Source organism: Adelges cooleyi, unplaced genomic scaffold, assembly GCF_023614345.1.
Source record: "Adelges cooleyi isolate 19-005CV unplaced genomic scaffold, UGA_ACOO_1.1 ACOO_flye_CR_arks_rails_tigmint_CR_PRNA_9, whole genome shotgun sequence".
In the NCBI taxonomy this organism is placed as follows: Eukaryota; Metazoa; Arthropoda; class Insecta; order Hemiptera; family Adelgidae; genus Adelges; species Adelges cooleyi.
In genome coordinates this window covers 9,650,551-9,670,410 of record NW_026096579.1, presented here as the reverse complement: position 1 = coordinate 9,670,410, position 19,860 = coordinate 9,650,551, and the positions used below count along the sequence as shown (strand labels likewise).

The following is a 19,860-nucleotide window of genomic DNA, read 5'->3' as shown; positions in this document are numbered from 1 at the left end:
AAGATAAACAAAAAAAAAACTGTTAAGCTCTTTTCAGTATATTTTTCCAAGTTTTTCCCTAGAGGCCTTACTACCTTTTAGGCTTTTTTTTCTGTTTATACCCTGTTCATTGGTCCATTGATAAATTGATTTCCTGCTCTAAGTGATATACAAATATGTATGATAGAGTATTTCTTGTTTTTTTAACCAACCCAGGAGAAATACACCAGGCCCATTTGTGCTACCGGACGTTAACGGAAACCGCAAAGACCGTCAACGGGCTATACGAAGAGCGCATACTGGTCAACATGTTGTGTTACATGTTCAACACGGTCTGCGGTCTGTTCAACTTGTTGTCGGCTTATAAACAACAGAATGGGTCGCGGCTACTGGTGGTCATCTTGATGTTGTCGGTTATACACTGCATTTCCAGGATAACTCTGGTGTGCTACGCGGCCTCGGCGGTCGTTAAGCAGGTACAAAAATGCATAGGTTAGAGGTAGGGTTTGTAATGCTTAAGCGCAGCAGGCCTTGTAACAATGGCAATTGCACCAATGGCAGGACGAACAAGAGAGAATTTAAGAAATTTGAAGGAAATTGGTAGAAAGTTGTGCGGAGTAATGTATTTGTAGTTTGTTTACAACTTTCAGGACGAGCGGGTGCACGATTTGGCATTGGCGGCCGAAGAGGCTTTGGTCACCAAGCATAGCGATACCAATTTAGAGGTACTTAATATGTGCATGGACACACGGCCGGTGTTTAGGTCGTTTGCACGCGCTAGTGATTAAGAACGTATTGTGTTTCAGATGAAACGATTTTTGAGGCGTTTGGCCTACACCAAAGTCAAATTCGACGTTTGCGGCATGATGACGGTGGACAAGTCTCTTTTGTCTACGGTAAACGCATACCGTGTAATTGTATGGTTAAAAATGGAAATTTACAAAATATACCTAACTGGAACCGTCATTATTTCCAGACATTTGTAGGGGTCATTTCATATTTGGTGCTGGTGTTGCAGTACAACTACACTTGAATCATATTATCTAACCGGGTTATTTTATTTTTCAAACTAAGTGTGTGTTAACGATCCCTGTTATAGTTTTCATCGGATTTCTTCGCAGGAAATCGTTACTTAGGCGTAGCATTTAATATTTATTTTAGATTGATTCTAAGGTTGTAAAAACATGCTGGATTCGAGAGGCTAACAATAAACTACTAAGAAAAGCAAAGGATTTCATTAAGTATGCAAATATTTATGTTAGTCCGACTAGTGAAAACTAATCGAGCTTAAAACGTTCGCAAATAACAATTAGACAACAATGTAACGTGTTATTTATTTACTTAAACAATAAAAACAATATATATTATTTTTTAATTATATTTATTATTGTACGAGAAAATATCAAAAAACTAAAAAAACGGCGCACTCCGTCGATTGGTTTTTGTATTATTTTAGACATCGATTCGATTGAACGGGTAAATAGCATATACCTTAAGGTTTTGGCTTTTATTGCAACACTACTCGTCCAGGGTATTCCTAAAGTTACATGTACAGACGACCTCGACCGTTTACTGTATTCTAAAACTGCAAACATGATGAAAGCCAAGACGCATCCGATGTTCAACATTTTCTCAGTTCCTTATTATTACTCGATTATATTTGGATGGATGCCAATACGAATACCCAAAAACGACGTGGAAAAGGTAAGTCCGGTTAGGTTAGAGGTAAAAAAAGAAACTCTTAAAAAAACCTACAAAAACTTTGGTCTTAATCCGACTGGGGTGATTTTTTTTTTGGGGGGTAATTTTTTTCCACAGAAAAACAAGAGCTCGTGGTGCATACCGGGTATACTGTCTTCGATCAGCTTCTTCGTTTTACTCGTGGTATCGGGCAAGACCACCAACAGTTTAAGAGAAATAACCAAATTCCAAGGCAACATGTCTTCGAGCAACGTAACTAAAATATGTCAATATTATTCAGTAAACAACTGTAGTACACCATATCATTATACAAACTATATCTAATTAATATTCCGTTAAATAATAACCTGTGTATAATGTTATTTTATTGTCTGTTGAGCGCCGGGGGATAAAATATTATAACAATGAAAAACAAAAAAAATTGTAACTGATAAGTATAATATTATTGTAGAAACGTTTCTCGCCAATAATAATCAAAGTACTTTGTAGGCGTTAAAACTTGATGTTTATTTCAAACTAGGCTTGTCAATGTGTACAATGTTATTACTTGGATAAGTATGATTTTGACAACTCTATTACAGTATACCGTGTGTTCTAGCTAACTGTGCACGACCGTATACAAATCATAGTCGGACCGATGTTCATCAACTCGTTGTCGATAAATCAATTGTTCATCATTATAACGTTCATATCGATGCCGATTCATTTGCTGGAGCTGAGGAGAGTATTTGATCGTTTCAATTACTTTTTTAAACGTCACGGCGCTACAATAGGTAAGTTGAAATGGCGGCTTCAGGCCAGAGTTAATTTGTTGCTATTGGTTAGGTTGGGGTTCAATTGGAGCTGGTTATGTTAGGACATTTGTCTTGTTGTCGATTGTTATAATTAAAGTCTTTACAACTTTGAATATGAAACAATAATTTAAATTAAAGTTTTCAAATTACCCCAATGAATTCCCAAATCCTAAAACCAAAATAACTTGGATAATTGGCCACAGAATTTTTTCTTAACCTTTTATACTAGCCACTTAAATTGCCTTGTCTTAGAATCTATTGCGTGGTCAAGACTGGGTACAAGATTAGGTCAGTTTAGAGGTAGTTCAGCACTTCACTGCCCATAATTATTATTGTCATTTATGAGACATGCTCCGGTTTGTTTAATGTGAAATACAAACCGCTAAACTATTGATATTGTACTATAACCTTAGGGACCGAAGCCAAAATGAACACCATCGTTAAAGTAGTTAATATGGAATCGACATTGTTGATATTAATGAACACTCTTATGTCAGTGGTGTCGGCCATGTCGAGTTTTAACCGTATGAGACTGTCTTTTGCTTGGAGACTCTTCATAATGGTGGTAAGTACCGATGGGAATTTTTTTATATGTGCCATTTAAAAATCGATACCACAACGTCTTTTTTTTTCAGGACAACGTTCTCAAGAAAATGGAAGCTTTTTCGTTGTGCATTCAATTTTGGTGTATTAGTTCGACGATGGCAAAATGTTTCAAATGTCTAAACCTGTCGTTGGTCAGGGTTCAAATAAGAAGAAACCAAGGTAAAACTCGGATAATGAGAAACAAAACGCTAAGAGCGTCGAGACATTCGCAGTATCTTCGAGTTAACAAAGACAATTAATTTTCAACTATAAACATGTTTGTCACTCGTTTCTCAATTGTGAACGAGTTGCTGAATTTTTTTTTTTCAGTAGTGGGGACCAAACCTTTAGGATTGTTTCTTCTGCCTGATCCTTGCACGTCGCCGGCCAACATAGTCATGTTCTTGCAACGGTTGAATAGTGCCCACGCGGATTTGTGTTCCATCCTCGACCACGTCAACAACGTTTATCAGGTAATTCTTAGCGAGAGGATTAAGAGAGACTCGGGGGTCAATCTTAACCTAACCCGTGGGGATGGAGGTAACAATCAGGAATATTGAAATCCACTAGTGATAATGGAATAATGTACAATAATTATTACTGCACATGACTGCAGGTGCTGAATTATCTGAGCATCGTCATTAGTCTACTGAGCATGTTGCCTCACATGTTTGTGTTCGCCATTACGTTGGCGTTTTCCAACTTCAGGATCACACCGCACGTGTCGCTGATCCTGTGGCCCACCCAGTATCTTATGCGAGTGTTCATAGTGTGTAAAATCGCGTCCATAGCCACCGCCGAAGTATGTGAGACAACAAATACGTTTATACTTAGAATACCGACGAGATTACCACCTAATGAAAACAATAATCGCGACCATCGTGTTCACAGGCCAATCGGACGAAATCACTTCTGAACGCAGTGATCCACAAACGTCTTACGAAACAAGAGAAATGCGAAGTTAGTAAACCAGTACTACTAGTACTACTAGTTGCGTAAAATAATAAACACATCTTGCAGTAGGTGAACAAAAAAAAAACTAGAGCACTATTTATGCGAATAACAGAAATATAATAACTGTTGCCCGGATTTTTTTGTTATAACATTTTTGAATTTTCACTGTGCATTCAGTATTCTATATATCTAAGGAATGTGTCCCACGCAATTTGACGACAGTATATTCATGGCCACGGCAAAAAAATAAATAACGATATTTTGTTGTAGATAAAACGTTTCTTGGAAAGGATAAACAGTAAAAAAATTAGCTTTTCGCTGTGCGGATTCAGCGATTTGGACGACAAGTATTTTTTATCAGTAAGTACACACACTACTGTGTAGTGTCAAGGCGCTATTCCACACTGCTACCGTGTTAATTATTATTGTATTATCACTTCAGTGGCATTCCAGGTCTGCCAACCGTTCATTGATGAATTGATATTAACGAAAAATAATATTATACATAATAAAATAAAATATCATACATCTATTTCCAAAAAACATTTATTATAAATCCGATGAAATACATATATTATTATACAATGAATGATGTATAATATTATACTATATCTATTATCTACAATCCTAACAAAATAGATCGTATCTTACTTTTTGCAATTTTTCTGAAATTATTTTTAATTCAGAGGTTTTTCTGAAATTTTCCAGATACCTTTTTATATATTATGCACATATCATATATCGAAATTTTAACAAGGGGATTAAGCCCCTCCTTCGAGATTCTTTCTATTCGCTCCACTAAATGTTAAAATTTTTTTTTTAATCTCCTTTCCAACATTGACAAATTAATTTCCCCTGTCGTCTGCCACCCTGTAAAACTTAAGGTTAACCGAAACCGTCTCTATACAGCAATACACACGTTGAACCCTCCCTTTTTTTTGGGTTTTTACAGACTCTGGTGGCCGTCGGCGGATACTTGGCCATCATCGTGCAATCCTGTATGACCGTTATCGAAGAACAGTATTCGATTCACGAAAGACCCACGGCCGACACGTTCGACGAATAGACTATATCAGCAATTACACGCAATGCCGTTTTAAGTGGATTGGAAAACAGTCAATCAAAAATCGACCTAGTTGTTTTAGTAAAAAAAAAACAAAAAAAAACAAATTTTCGTCAATCGTAGTAGCACTTAAGTGGACGAGTAATTCTGTTTTAAGAAAACAAAACGAATAAACAATGTTAAAAAAAAAAAAAAAATCAAATAATATAATAGTAAGTTATTGTAAAAAGCGATTTCATTTGCCTTGCAGCTATGCAACTTAATATACACCCGAGTATACCGTGTGGCTTCCCGACAGGAGCAATAAATATTGTGCACAATGTTTTGTTGTTCGACACCGTCCAAACCCGAAGACCGGAAATCGCACTCAAAAGTATTTCTTAACTATAATATGGTATATTATTAGTTTTAATAAGACCGGTTATTTGTTCAGGAATATTTTTAAGTATATTATTATTTTGCTATAATCATGTTAGGTATAAATTGGTCGAGTATTTTATTTTATTTTTGGATCTATTAGGGTTAGTCAGGTTATAAAATTATAATAATATATTCCAACGTGTTACCGTTGTAGCAAAGTTGGATAACGGTAATTCGGTATAATATTATTTACCTAAAGCGAATTCGGTAATTATTAAATAAACGTTAACTAACCTAGAAAAAGATGGTAAACGGTAATTTGCCGTGCGTTTAAACTGTCAGTTTTGGCATAAATCATTTTATTTAAAACAAACAACGAACTAAATCTACTAAAAATCAACAAAATAATATCTCATTTCTGCCGTTTTCAGGCTAAACCAGAATTAAAACATTGTTAATTTAACAAATTGAATGATAAAATCCTGTGTCGATTTTATAGCGTCAATGTTGTAAATAAACCATATTAAATCGTAGACGACCGTTTGAGGATTTATTTAAACGAACAATAAAATGTCATTATTTTATTTGACAATATTATATTAATGTACATTAGTCTTCGTCGTTTGTTATTTGAGCAGATGAAAACCGTCAATTTTCAACTATAATATTTATAAATTTAATAAGATTGTTTAACAACATATTTTGACATTTTTTTTTTTATCCCGCTCTACTTTTCAGGGAAAATTCTACTTATTGTTATGTAACGGAACGTGTACTGTAATTGTGTGGATTCTTATAGTCAGAGACTTGGCCGACTACCATTCGTCTGGTCAGGAAATGGCGTTTCAAATAATACCTCTGTACTTGCAAACACTGACCGTGCTTGTCGGCAGCGCTTTGCTAGGGCGATCAACGTTCTCATCTTGTTGTGGCGACGGTGAGATAATATTTTGTATACTTGACAGGATTTTTGTGTCTGAGCCCCCACTTGATCTCCTAAGCCGCTGGCTGATTTCTACAAGTAGCAAATCTATATTCTAGAAATCGTACCTATAAGGTACTTAATTGGGAAAAAACAAAACACCCCTTTCCTGTCGACACCGAGAAAAACGCCAAAAACCTTAACATAATATTTTTAAACTTACATTATTAGAGCTTAAGATCTGAAAATTAGACTGCGGATAAATGTGGAGTGGAGCCATAACATAAAATTGGAAACAATGGCAACCAATTCTTATAGAACGATGGGACGATCAACCCCAATCGCAACCATCCTAACACTATCAATACAACTTTAAGCACACAATATTGTCATTACAAGGCTTTTATCAATATCAGTTATTTAATTATCATCTAAAAACATTCACATCGAAAAGTCTATTTGAAAGGGATTTTATCAATTTCAAGTATAATAGTTCCTGTAGACCTGTGACCTCATATATTCCACTGGATACATACTGAATTGTTTTATTTAAAAAAAACCTTGTTGTATATTATACAGTCAGAGGAGATATGGATATCACGCAGAGTGTGTGCTGGACTTTGGTGTTGACTTGTTTGATAGGAAGCAACTGCGTACTCTACTCGAACGGCAATCTTCAACGACCGGAAGCTCTTATGAGGGTAAAGTAAAATTAAATATAATATACAAACATCTAGGGAGATGCAGAGAAGAACACTTAATCGCACTTGAGATTAGCTGTCAAAACCCGATTTTAAATATATCAACATTTATATCTCAGTTTGTTAATGAATAATGACAATGTGTAATTTTGTAGACATTTTTAGTGGCAATACCGTTGATTTTCGAGTTGCACTACAATCGAATCTATGTCAAGTACAAAAAAAAATATCAAACCCTTAACAGACGGATCGCAGACAGATGTCGTTCCACTTTAGGTGAGCACGTTTGAAACAATAATAATTGTCGAGAAACAAAAGACACTTATTTTGTATAACAATTAAAGACAAGCCTTAAACGCTGAACAATAAAAATTCAGCTAATTCAAAATGGTTAATGAACGGGCACGACGGTATGTACAGTGTTAAATGATAATGTACGTACTGAAAGCTTAAGCTAAGCGAGGACGTTATTGAGCAACAGTTATTTGAAAAAAAAAAAATTGTAACAAGGTAACCACAGAGTACACATTTTGCTACATTAGGAAATACACGAGGAAACGCAGGGTCAAATGTTTTTGTAATTCGATATAGATATCATAAAAAAAAAATACAGCAAAGATTGAAAAAATATTTACTTTATTATTTTTTATGTCGTTTTCGCATAAAACAACAACTAATAATATTATACTATTACCAACAAGTGATCACAGAAATTCACCTCATGTATTGTAAAACCGCGGTTAGGGTAACCCTAAATATGTATAGAATATAAAAATATATGAAAAATATTTGAGTGGGTCAATTAAAAACAATAGATTAGTTATGGTTTTCGGTTGTAATTTAATAATACTATTTGTCGCGTTTTTATTCAAACAAAAATCCGATGTTTTATTGAAATCGACTATTATTATTATATAAATATATATTAACATATTATATAAAACAATCGTTACAAATTAAATAGTCCTCAAACGCGCTGACTATATAGAATAATTATTACTTTGTTTAAATAAAAAAATTATATGATTTTAACACAGAACGTATTACTGTTGCAGTAGTTAGTTAATAAATGTTAATTAACAGGAAAAAACTGGTACGTTTACACTGTCGTTTTCGGCATAAACCAGAAATAAAACGTTGTTAGTTTAACCAATTAAACAACAAAATCCCGTGTTGATTTCCTTAATGCCAATTGTAAATTGTTTACATTATATCGCACACAACCGTCTAGGGATTTATACTATTAAACAATTATTATTTCATTTATTTGACAATAATAATCATCGTTGGTTATTTACGCAAATGAAAAATGTCACTCTTTAAGTAGATAGAAAGAAAGATACATAGAAAGTAAATAATATTATTTAACAAAAGCGATGTCGTCAATTAATTTTTTTGCGGCTAAACTCATTTTTTCCTATAACGACATTGTACAATGTCCGTTTTTTATTGCAAACATTTCATTTTTGCCCATAACACGATTGAATGCAACAATTATTTCAGATTAAAATAGTACATTCTTTTCAAACGTTTGACAAGTGAAATAAATCAAACACTCGAACCCTTGCCCGCAGAGTCTTTCGTCATTTCAACTCAAAAAGCGTCTCTCCCTCGATCCCGCAGCATTTGGCCCGTCCTCGCCTTTCCTGACCCACCAGAAATGCTTTTTTGGTCGGTAAAAATGAATGATAATGTGTATTATAAGTGACGAGTCCGCAGGAAACTGACTGACGAAACCGATGAAACGTTTGCAGAATTGCTGTCGATCAGAGTGGAAAGGAAAACGCTGAACGATCGGCTAAGGAAATCGACTCGAGCCTTCGGAGCTCAGGCAATGGCCGTAATAGCCATGGCTGCCATAACGACCGTGTTTAAGATTCACCGCACGCTTCGATCCGCCGATCCTTTCACCGTTACCTCGGCGGACTTGTTGGACACTTTGCAGTGCGTTGTACGGTTGTTTTTGTTGTGCAAGGTCTCCAGAGACGTCGCCAAAGAGGTAGGTTATATCAGAGTTGAACACAGCCGTTTCGCTTACTTCATAATATTTTACAAAAACACAACAACAAAATACTTAACTGGCGCAGACGAGTAAAGAGTAAAATTAAAATAAGTAAACAAAAATGGGCATTGTTGAATAAATTAAACAATAATTGTTTTATAAAAACAATTCTCAGACGGTGTCTACGATTTAATATAAACAATTGACAATTGCCAATAGGAAATCAACAAGGGATTCTATTATTTAATAGGTTATACTAAGTAACAATGTTTTATTTTTGGTTTACACCGAAAACGCACATCCAATTATCATTTGCCAGTTCTTGCCGATTACCTTACGGTTATTAACCAACTACCAGAACGGTAAAACGTTAGAATTCCGAATACCAAATTTAATTACCTAACCAACTTATTAGATACACAAATATAATAGAGCCAAAACTCTACCAATGACATTTTTTATCCTTTGTTGATTCCACAAGCATCCGTTGTACATTTTTTATATGTATAACTGAATCAATTATCAATCGGTGATTAAGTATGTGTTCGAGTATAAACTTATAATAATAATTCAATTTAAACGAGAGAACTGAAATAATAAATAAAAATGTATTTCAATCGGAGACTGTAACGTTTTTATCGATTTAAATATTTTAAAATTAGGTTCCAGTAAATACCGGATCGTACATTTTTTTTGTACCTCTCGTAAGGTCGGGGAACTTGAGTTAGGTTTTGTTAGAACTCGCATGACTATATAATATTTATATATATATATAATTCGCAGTATAATTAAGTCTAAATTGTCCAAAAAAAGCGTCGTATCACGAATGTCAATATGACAGAATATGTAAATTATGGGCGTAAAGTAAAATCAAAGATGCAAAACAACATAATGAATAATTGGAAAACAAATCCTAACTTTATTACCTTCCTATTGCCGTCGTCAAATATTACACATAAAACCTAAAAAATTCTTTTCTATTAGCATAAATTTAGACAGATGAGCAAAAAATACTGATAAAGAGGTGTGTCATTTAGATATTTATTGTTAACAGTGTATACCCGTTTTTATTAGATAACGTCACATGGCGTGTATGTATGAATAATTAATTAATTCAATTATTAGCCTATACCTACCTAAAATAGGCCGTATCGCGTGTACCGTTGTAATTAATAGTTCATATTATACCGAAAAGAACCCAAAATAACCGAAAAAAATCGAACTTAAAATGAAGGTTACGGTTTTGATAACGATTTTTGTTTTATATTTATAAGTGTTCTTTTCGGTTCCGGTTCCAATCCGATTTCAATATCTATATTAAAATAACGAACACAACGAATGTAATTTGATTTAAATAAATATTTATTTGAATGAACTTAAATAACATAAAAAAAAACTTTTTTTCAATCAATGACATATTTTTGATGTAAGTATATTTTTAATTACTGAATATAACTGAAATAACATTTAAAAATAAAAATATATTTTCTACATAATAAATAGGATCACATAGTTTTATAGCTTTTGATGTAATAAATACTACATCGGAAAAGGTATACTCACATTTGTATACATTATCATTGGATAAATATTTTAAACAACAAATTGCTGCAAACAATTTGTTAGTTCAGCAGTTAATGGCAAAATATGATTTTTTATTTGAATAACAAATTTTCGGTCCGATTTCAAACGGTATAGTCAGTTCAGTGTGACACACGTCACGTCCGGATGTTATCGATAGTAGTTTTCATTTTTATTTCTTTGTTTGTAATTTATTAACGTTATAAATGTTATTTTACCATACACAACCCATTCGATATCTGAAATATCCGAACGTTTACACGCAAAGTAATATGTTTTATGATGTAAACGTTTTTCGGACGTGCTTTGGTCCAGATCGAACTGCGAGCACGGATTTCACATTAACTGCATTTTTTATGTATTACACACTGAATTATGATTGGCACAACCCGAACGTTTTATTGTTTGCCCCTTTTTGCTGAAACTTAATCTGCGGTTCTTATCGCTTTTAAAAAATACCTCTACAAGTTACACGAGTGGTAGTTGGTACTTACAAGTACTCTTGTTGCCTTATACTTGATGACACGGTGTATTTTCTTGTGTGTTGCAGGCCAGCCATACCGAGACCAGACTGTTGAACCTGAACACGGGAGTGGACGAACATTTCGAAAACGAAGTAATAACACTCGAGAACTTTTATTATTATCAAATTCACAAGGCTGAAACCCATATTATACCTAGGTTTATACTGAATAGAATATAGCTTAATTTACAAATCGCGCAAAGCTGTTTATGGCCAACAGCGGTCAGAGCGTGCCTACTAAAAGCGAACAAGAACTATATTCTGGGAAATTTTGTATTGTCTAGAATTAAAAAATACTGGATATTTTTTTTCATCTATTTTTCTAACTCTCTGAAACTACTCGATCGTTTCAGTCAATAGAAACAACAATACTTTGTGTGTACCCTTTTAATGATGATGCTGTGATAATGATTCACCGCGGGTGCCGTTACCTTGTGCATAGGATAATTAATAACCGTTGACTATACCAGATATCTACATCATAGATATATTTTATATCATAACGCGGTAATATGATTATTGTTTGTTCTACAATAAAACACACACGCGTGCTTGGAATCAAACCTCAGTTGTCGAGTTGACATCCTTGTACGAAATCGATACAATATCGAGCAAACGGAATTAAAACGTACTACGCTGTGAAGGTTTTCAGTCTAACAATACTCGGTTGCACGACGTCAGGGTCACTGGGATTCAATTGACAATATATCATTTCAACTTTTCTGTGCTTCAGTTAACGGTGGAAATCCGAGAAATTAAATTTTCAATAATTAATAAAATGGAATTCGCAAAACCGAGATGGAATCGAGATGATAAAGATAATTTGTTTATATCTTGAAATCTTACCTTAATATACTTTGAAATTTAGGTTAGCGCCGCTACGTTTAAATTACTATCGTTTAGCAATCCTAATTCAAACTCACCGTGTTTTATTTCATCTCAAGAGGTGTCAAGTAGAAACTGGTGATAAAAAAAGTAGTCGCCTTACAACTCGATTATGCCACACAACAGCAGGGTTCGGGAGTTATATCGTTTGCTTATTTGTTCTGCTTGATATGACCCTGATCGACATTGTACATGAGTTGTGTAAATAATAAAAAATTATACTATAATTGACTTGACCCGGCCTTAACTCAATTATTATTGTTGTTGTGATCGCAGGTGTCGTTTTTTCTGTGGGAAGTCAATAATCCACCGGTGGAAGTACGATCGTACGGTTTGTTTGCGCTTGACCTGAGGCTATTCGTATCCGTAAGTACACGACCAAAGACTTAATGGTGGCGTTGCCTCTGCCACTATTCACGACAACAAGCCGTGCAAGAAACCCCGTTTGACGGCCCGTATGTTTGCAGGTGTTGTCCTGGTGTATCGGCTTCATCTTGATACTGTTGCAGTTCCGATGGCCGAGAACGCACTAGTCCGACGCCAATTAATCCAAGATCTATCCTATAAATCCACCCTAAACCAACCCAAAATCTACCCCTACAAAGAGGGTGGATAATTAACAGCCTCCCCTCCAAAATAAACACTTATGAAACCCATACTTTTGGCGAATATTAAACGTTTGACGCTGTTCTAGAACACTGCTAGCTCGGAGTATTTGAGAATAAGTTGTCTCTATAACTAAACTGAACTAATACTATGATGGCTAGGTTAGAGCTTTAAACTTTTAATTCGTCGTATCTACAGTTCTGTTTAATTTTTCAAAAAAAGTGTTCTTATTTAGAAAATATTAATTTTTTGTCATAGGGCTTAATAGCTAGTAGGGCCAATAGTTAAAATTTTACTAAATATAAGACAACTTCTTAATGATATTTTTTTTAAGAACTAGTCGTATTAGATGTTTATTTTGTTAGTCTATCTAATTAATTCAAAATATTTGCATCATATTTTAATTATGTTTTCGCCACAAATATTTTAATGGATAAAAAAGTTTATACATACAGATATATTGATTTTAAAATCGTGTTTTTGTCAATTGTATTTCCTTATTATTATTTTTTTTTTAATATAAATGTTTTAAAAACATTTTCTCGTTTTTTATGATTACTGCGTATTTTCCGGGCTGCTTACCATAATTATAAAGTTAAAATCATCGAATAATTATTATTATACTAAATAAATATATTCTTACTGTTTCTGCGTTTTCTCTTATGTGCCATATTCAAAGTCAACTTACCTGCAAAAACAAAAAACAAATTAATACTTTTCTTATTATATAATATTAACAAACATTTAAGAGGAGGAGGAGGGGCTCTTCGCAACAGCAAGAACGACATAGTAGGTATACATTTCCTAAGAGTATAATAAAACAAATAAAGTCAAACATCAATAGAACATATTTTGAAAATATTGAAAACAATTCTATATATTTTGCTAGATACACATTAAATTATTAGTTCAAAAATTTGTCGTGGCAACTTTAAAAACACAAACACCCTTCTGGTCTGTTTAAAAGTCAATGAAACCGTTACTCGATTTACACCGGTTACCGTTTGACTGTGGATAGAATAATATAATATTCATTCTTTTTCTCGGTTTGAGTTCGTCCGAGTGGAACGGTCAGGCCGAGATAGGAATGCGTTGTGTCATTCTTTTACCGACTACACGACAACAGTCATACCAAACGGCAATGTTAAATCTACACACACATTATTTTCCACCACACACCGCACTACCATATTATTCAGCAAAATATTACTACTTTTAAATGAAAAATATAATATAAATACGAAAAATAAAAATGGTCGCTTGAAAGATCTTCAGAGATCATGTCGACGGATTTAGACTTGCGTATCGCGAATACTATGAACAACTTCACTACTTTACCTTTGAGAAAACTATTTCAAAAAATATATGAAACCTAACTTAGTCAACTTAATCATGTCTACCTACTTGACCTAACCTATGTCCTATCTACTTAATTACCTAAATTTTTTTTTTTTTAACTTTCATGACACCTAATTTGGGTGGGGTGGTGTACCACCCCACCCAGCCTGTAGGCTTCCATCATTTCAGTATAGGTTAGGTTTAGTTTTTTAGTTAAATTTGATATGTGTGCATTAGCAATGTTTTTAGTACATCCTAAATTATTATATTTGAAAGCAAGATAAATAGAAAACGAAGTCTTTCGATGTAAAACAAAAGTCATAAAATAAACATTACAAAGTTGACAAAAAGAAAAACCAACCCCAAAACACCTCAGCGACAAATTGTAAGGGAATATAAAAAATAACCAATAAATGTTTTTATTTTATAATAAACGAATAAAAAAAAACATTTATTCGTTTATCAATATTAAAATAGAATACCTACTGTGGTTATAAAAACATATTAATATTTAAACTACTGTGTAATTCGTATAATATATTTTTAATCATCATTATCATCATGTAGCTTAACGGGCCATGAAGGCCCAACGCTGCCATCGTGAGATGGTTGATATTTTTAATCATTCGACTTATAACGGATAAAGAATAAATGATTTTTAAGTATTGAATAACCCGAAAAAAATGTAACTGGTTTAGGTAAGGTTAGATTAGGATAGGTTTTATGATATATTTTTAACGGGGAGTTTTCCATCTGCGATATAAACAAAATTATAACTTGCAGAACTAAAAGAAAAAATGTCACTATTTAAATTTCCATAACTCTGTCTAACTTCTATAAAGTTTACACTTTTCCACTAGACACATCTCACTCGCAGTGTCCAAAAAAGTTACTGTATACATAATTTGTTTATCGGTTTAATGTCTTTTCCTTGAGGCGTTTCCATTTTTTTTTTTTGTAATCATAATACAACGTGTACAGTGTACACACTGTATATATGAGTATAGCAGCTAGTACATTATATAATAAAACAATGGCCTACTAGGTAAAGCCCGAAGCCACTACAACAACACTCGTTCGGTGTACGGATAATAATAATAATTATTATACCTACTAGTTGTTTACCATCGTCAATTAGGTATGTCTTTTTATCAGAATGTGAAAAAAAACAATGTCTTGTATTTTCGGGTAAAAACAATAAAATGTCAAAACAGAGATTACATCTTGATCGTTTGATACAATGAAAAAGAATTCTTGAAACATTAACACCCTAAAAAAATATTTCCCGGTTATATGACAAAATAAAATAATTTAAAAGTTATGTAAGGAGGTAGTAGATTTGATTTTACAGATCAGAGATTAAATTACACTTTGATTTAAAAATACAAATTTCTGTTAGATTAAAACAAACTTATACTTAAATTTTTATTTTATTGATAATAGAAAATATAAAGAAAAAATACAATCAATTTTTGTTTATAAACAAATTATTATTTGTACAAAAAACAATTAAAATTTATTTGTTGGCTATTTGTTCATTAAAGTTCAGTTTATTATTTTTTTTTTTAAATATAGTTTTACCAAATTAATCAATTTAATTTCTATATAAATATTAATTTCTTAGAATATAATTTCCAAAGCGTCATAAGTATTAAAGCTATAGGTATATTATACACTATTAATCCATTTTTTTTTCAATATTGCTCCGAGGAATAGTGAAAAATCGTATTTTACTTTATTTTAATTGTTAAAGGTATATATTTTATTTCGTACACTCGAGTCCGACAGTCGGACGAACGACACTACACTTCCTGGCTGGGAACCATGGAAACGTACAAAAATGTAATCGTCCAAAAGATCAGCTGATGATAATATCGCATCTTCTCGAGTCGTACAAACAATACAACCACAACGTTCGCCTTGTAATTAACTGCAACGCCATTCATCATATTGTTTGTCCGAATAATAATCTCACGCGTGTCACAATAATAATACTACACAAAGGACCGCATGCCTGCACACACTATTAACTACATAATATGAGAATAAGGCACTTTTATAAGAGATACATCGGTAAAACGGCGGTGGTGTCCCCTTTCTCCTGCGCGATTGTCTAATAATAATAATAATATTTCCGTTGCAGATCGTGACCGTCAGATAAACTCCGTCACAACTCCCAAAGCCATTATGACTGTGCGGTGTTATCAAGCTGTTAAAGAAAAGCGATGGAAATTTTCCTCTTTTAAAATGGGGAAATACATAAATCATGAATTTATTCTTTATGGTACCCACCCCCATGGCTTAACCTTTAGTGAGCATTTCACAAGACTCACCTGATCCGTTCTGAAGAAATAAGAAAGGGTGATAAAGAGTAATTAGAGATAAGAAGGGATGATAAGATATAAGGGGACACATATTCTAGCCAAAACGTTGGTCAACGATTGGATAGATTCATTGATCTTTTAGAAAAGTGTTAAGCAAATTTTGAACACAATTTAAAAAAAATGTTTTTTTCTTGAAGGAGAAACATTATGAATATGTCTTATGGCACCCTCCCTCTCCTAAGCTAAACTGAACATTGCAAAAGATTCACATGAAAGATTTTAATCAGGATGAGTGCTAAGAGGTAAGGAAGTGTTATAAAAGATGATAAAGAGCGATAATGAGACAGATTTTAATTTTTCTTTATAGTGTTTGTAGTAACTTTGAACGGGCTCTCAGCCATAAAACATTCATATTAAACCAAATCTTTCTCTTGAAAGAAAGAAATTGGATTATGAAAACTATGTCTTATGATCAGCTGATTTTTTGTCTAACAATTCATCTATTATAACTTATCCAGGAATTATCGGTTTTTCTTAATCACCATATTATTCTCACTTACTTCTAACCGCTCTACTCACTCTACCACTATCATTCCCTTAATAAAGTTTGATAATTTCTAATGATGATCTTTGGTGAACTACCGACGAGAACGGTACAACAATGTTCGATTATTTCGAATATTTATTGTGAAAATGTATTAATAAAAAAGAAAAGTTTTTTCTTATCACAAACATGTTAGACTTGTCACACTGTGAAGTTTTATCAGCTCGTTATCAATATTGTGTTATCACGATCTTGCAAATATTTTGAAAATTTACAATTGCTTGCCAATTTTATTTATATGATATTATTTTATTGTTATTTACATTTCATAATGATTCAAACAAAGATTGTCTACTTAAAAAAATGTATCAAATACAAGGTACCTACCTAATTACTTAATTAGTTAGAGAAACATTTTAATCGCTTTAGGCTACATTCGTTGCACTCATTAATTCACTTTTATAAATCTGAAATATGTTTTTAATAATTAATTATATGTAGGTCCGAAGGAAACTGTTTAAAATTAAACCGATGACATCATTATCGACCGTCTACTACAAATATATCTTTGCTTATTGAATAAAACCTTTTTCAGTTAATTTTATACATTTTAACAACGCTAAAACTCGACTAACAGTAAATAAATAACTAGATCTAATCCGTCCACGGTAAAAAGAATTTCAATAATTGTTCAATAAAATATCGTCTATGACAAATTTAACGATTCCTTCATTTAGATGGGGTAATTAATTTTTATTGAACTACTAAAAAATACATTTTTATGGACCGCCGACCTAGATAACCGACTTTGGAGAATCTATACTTAACTCTAAATTAAAAACTATCAATCAAAACATTTCCATAACTGGATCGATAGTCCAGTCGTTCAGTTTAGGTTAAGCTAAAAATGTAGGTATAATTAATCAATAAATTTTAATTAAAACGGTTTTTAAATTAAACATAAACATGTCAAAATGGTTGTTAACATCGTAAGCATATCAATAGAATAATTTTCTTGTAAAATTTATTACCGTTCAGCGAAAATGTAAAAATTTTCTAAATTTTTTTGATACGGTTTTATGGAAAATATTTTAATATTTTTTTCATGTTTTTAATACATATATAATTATTATTAAAGGATATCATCAAAGTAGAAAATTTTATTCAAATAATCTTTTAGTAACTATTAAAAAAAAAATTTCTTTTAACATAAACATGTCATCTGGCTTGGGTGAAACACGTTAACGCTTTTTCTACAACAACGGACGACGTCATCCGTTGCTTATGTATAGCTGTTTTTTTATTTCCCACTGAACTGAACTAAAAAGTCCACTAGTGGGAGGCTGGAGCATACATGTTAGAAAATTATGGAAATATTTTTTTGTTTTTTTAAATTGCGTTTTATTCACAAGTACGAAAAAAGATTGTTGTAGAAAAGATGTAGTAACGGTAGATTTCGCATAAACCACATCACAGTGTTTGTGTTTAACGTTAATGTTTGCGGTTTGATTCCGAGACGAGTTCTGGGTATGTTAACTACATTATATTTTGGAATCAAATTACTTCACGTTTTCGGTCGTCCGTAAGACATTGCCGGAAACGTTCGACCGGGTTACATTATTAGCCGGGCCAGACCTTGTGCGGTTGTTATTATACCTACACAACTGCACTTGGACGACGGCAGGAATCTAATAACGACGTTATTCAGATCTCAATCTCGGACGAGCTACGTGTCTTATAAGAAGAAAAAAAATTGCTCATATTTTATATTACACATGCGTACGGGAAAGACTTCTTGCTGTTATGATTAGTATGTGGTAAACGAGTGTGTGTGCACCACACCCCGTCGGTTCGCAAATACTAGGTCAAGCAGGACGGATATGGAGGTCGAATCGAGTATAATAACAATACACGGTAACGCCATCCGAAATGTAATAGATAGCTGTAACCAGAATCGGAAATCGAGGCTCCAAAGCCTATAATATTATGATGAACGACGACCACGGTTTTATTTTTTAGCCAGACCTCGCGTAGGTAGTCGAGCACATGCATAAATTTACCATACACACACACACACAAATGAGGATATGTATCTTACGAAACGATGAAGTACACTTATACTTACAAATGGAAAAAAGTGGCCATAGAGGGTGCAAAATTGTGTGTTCTGTCTATTATACATTTTGTGACTGGTCGAATGGTAAATTTATAATATTCTATACAAAAAATAACAAAAACGAGAAATTAAAGAAAAAAAATTACCATTATATTCTCGTCTTACGAATAAATTAACCACCTGAGTAAATGTAAAAAAAAAAAATCAGAAAGATCGGCGCAAAAAAAAACTATGTTATATGTTGTAATATTGTGCTTAAAGTTCTATGTTAACTATAAATAATACAAATAAAGACCTGTAGATAAAAAGAGATATTTTCCAGGCATTTTTTTATTTTTATACAAGAGGTATACGCCTATTAGATCTGGCAAAAGTATCAATAACTGTGTTTTTATTTATTAGTGTTGTTAAATCTTTTTCTATGTACAGTATTGCTAAATCGTTTAGCCTCTCCTGCCCCATTGACACCCTTAGCTAAGTTTTCATTTTTCTCAAAGTAGAAAATGAACGCTCACATGTTACTGAGGTAATTGGAATTGTGAGAGCTACCTGAAATTGATATAGTTTATCGCATTAATTTTACATGAATTTTTGTAACTCATTAATTAGTTATCATGTAGTAAAAAAGAACAGTAAATAATTTAAAAAGTCCATAAATTACTAGTAATAGCTTGTAAATATTCGGAAATACGTTTTTCTCAATTGCACTTTTTAAATGTGTTAAGTCGAATTAATTTTTTTAAAACTATTTTTTGCTATTATCATCTCCGCTAAATATGAAAAAAAAACTGTATTTATACTTACCGGAAGTTATAATGGCATCACGGTTATTTTTTTTTATATTTATTAAAAATTGAAAACATCTTTATTCATAAATAATAA

General features: G+C 32.8%; 2 protein-coding genes across 5 annotated transcripts in view; one reads left to right on the top strand and one right to left on the bottom strand.

Annotated features, from left to right (window-relative positions):
- Positions 1-19,860, bottom strand: part of LOC126846371 (ras GTPase-activating protein raskol-like) — a 119,598-nt gene that overhangs the window by 69,547 nt on the left and 30,191 nt on the right. Inside the window, exon 2 of one of the 4 annotated variants that reach the window (XM_050585718.1) lies at positions 13,300-13,344. The exons of the other annotated variants lie outside the window; for them this stretch is intronic. Within the exon in view, the coding sequence (XP_050441675.1) occupies positions 13,300-13,344 (45 nt within the window). The remainder of the gene's footprint in view (positions 1-13,299; positions 13,345-19,860) is intronic. 4 annotated transcript variants of the gene reach the window in all.
- On the top strand, positions 1,026-5,209 carry LOC126846378 (uncharacterized). The gene is made up of 10 exons (XM_050585735.1): positions 1,026-1,683; positions 1,798-1,932; positions 2,279-2,453; positions 2,888-3,039; positions 3,110-3,239; positions 3,390-3,532; positions 3,676-3,861; positions 3,951-4,019; positions 4,284-4,373; positions 4,966-5,209. The coding sequence occupies exons 1-10, from the start codon at positions 1,573-1,575 to the stop codon at positions 5,077-5,079; spliced, it is 1,305 nt and encodes a 434-aa protein (XP_050441692.1). The 5' UTR covers positions 1,026-1,572; the 3' UTR covers positions 5,080-5,209.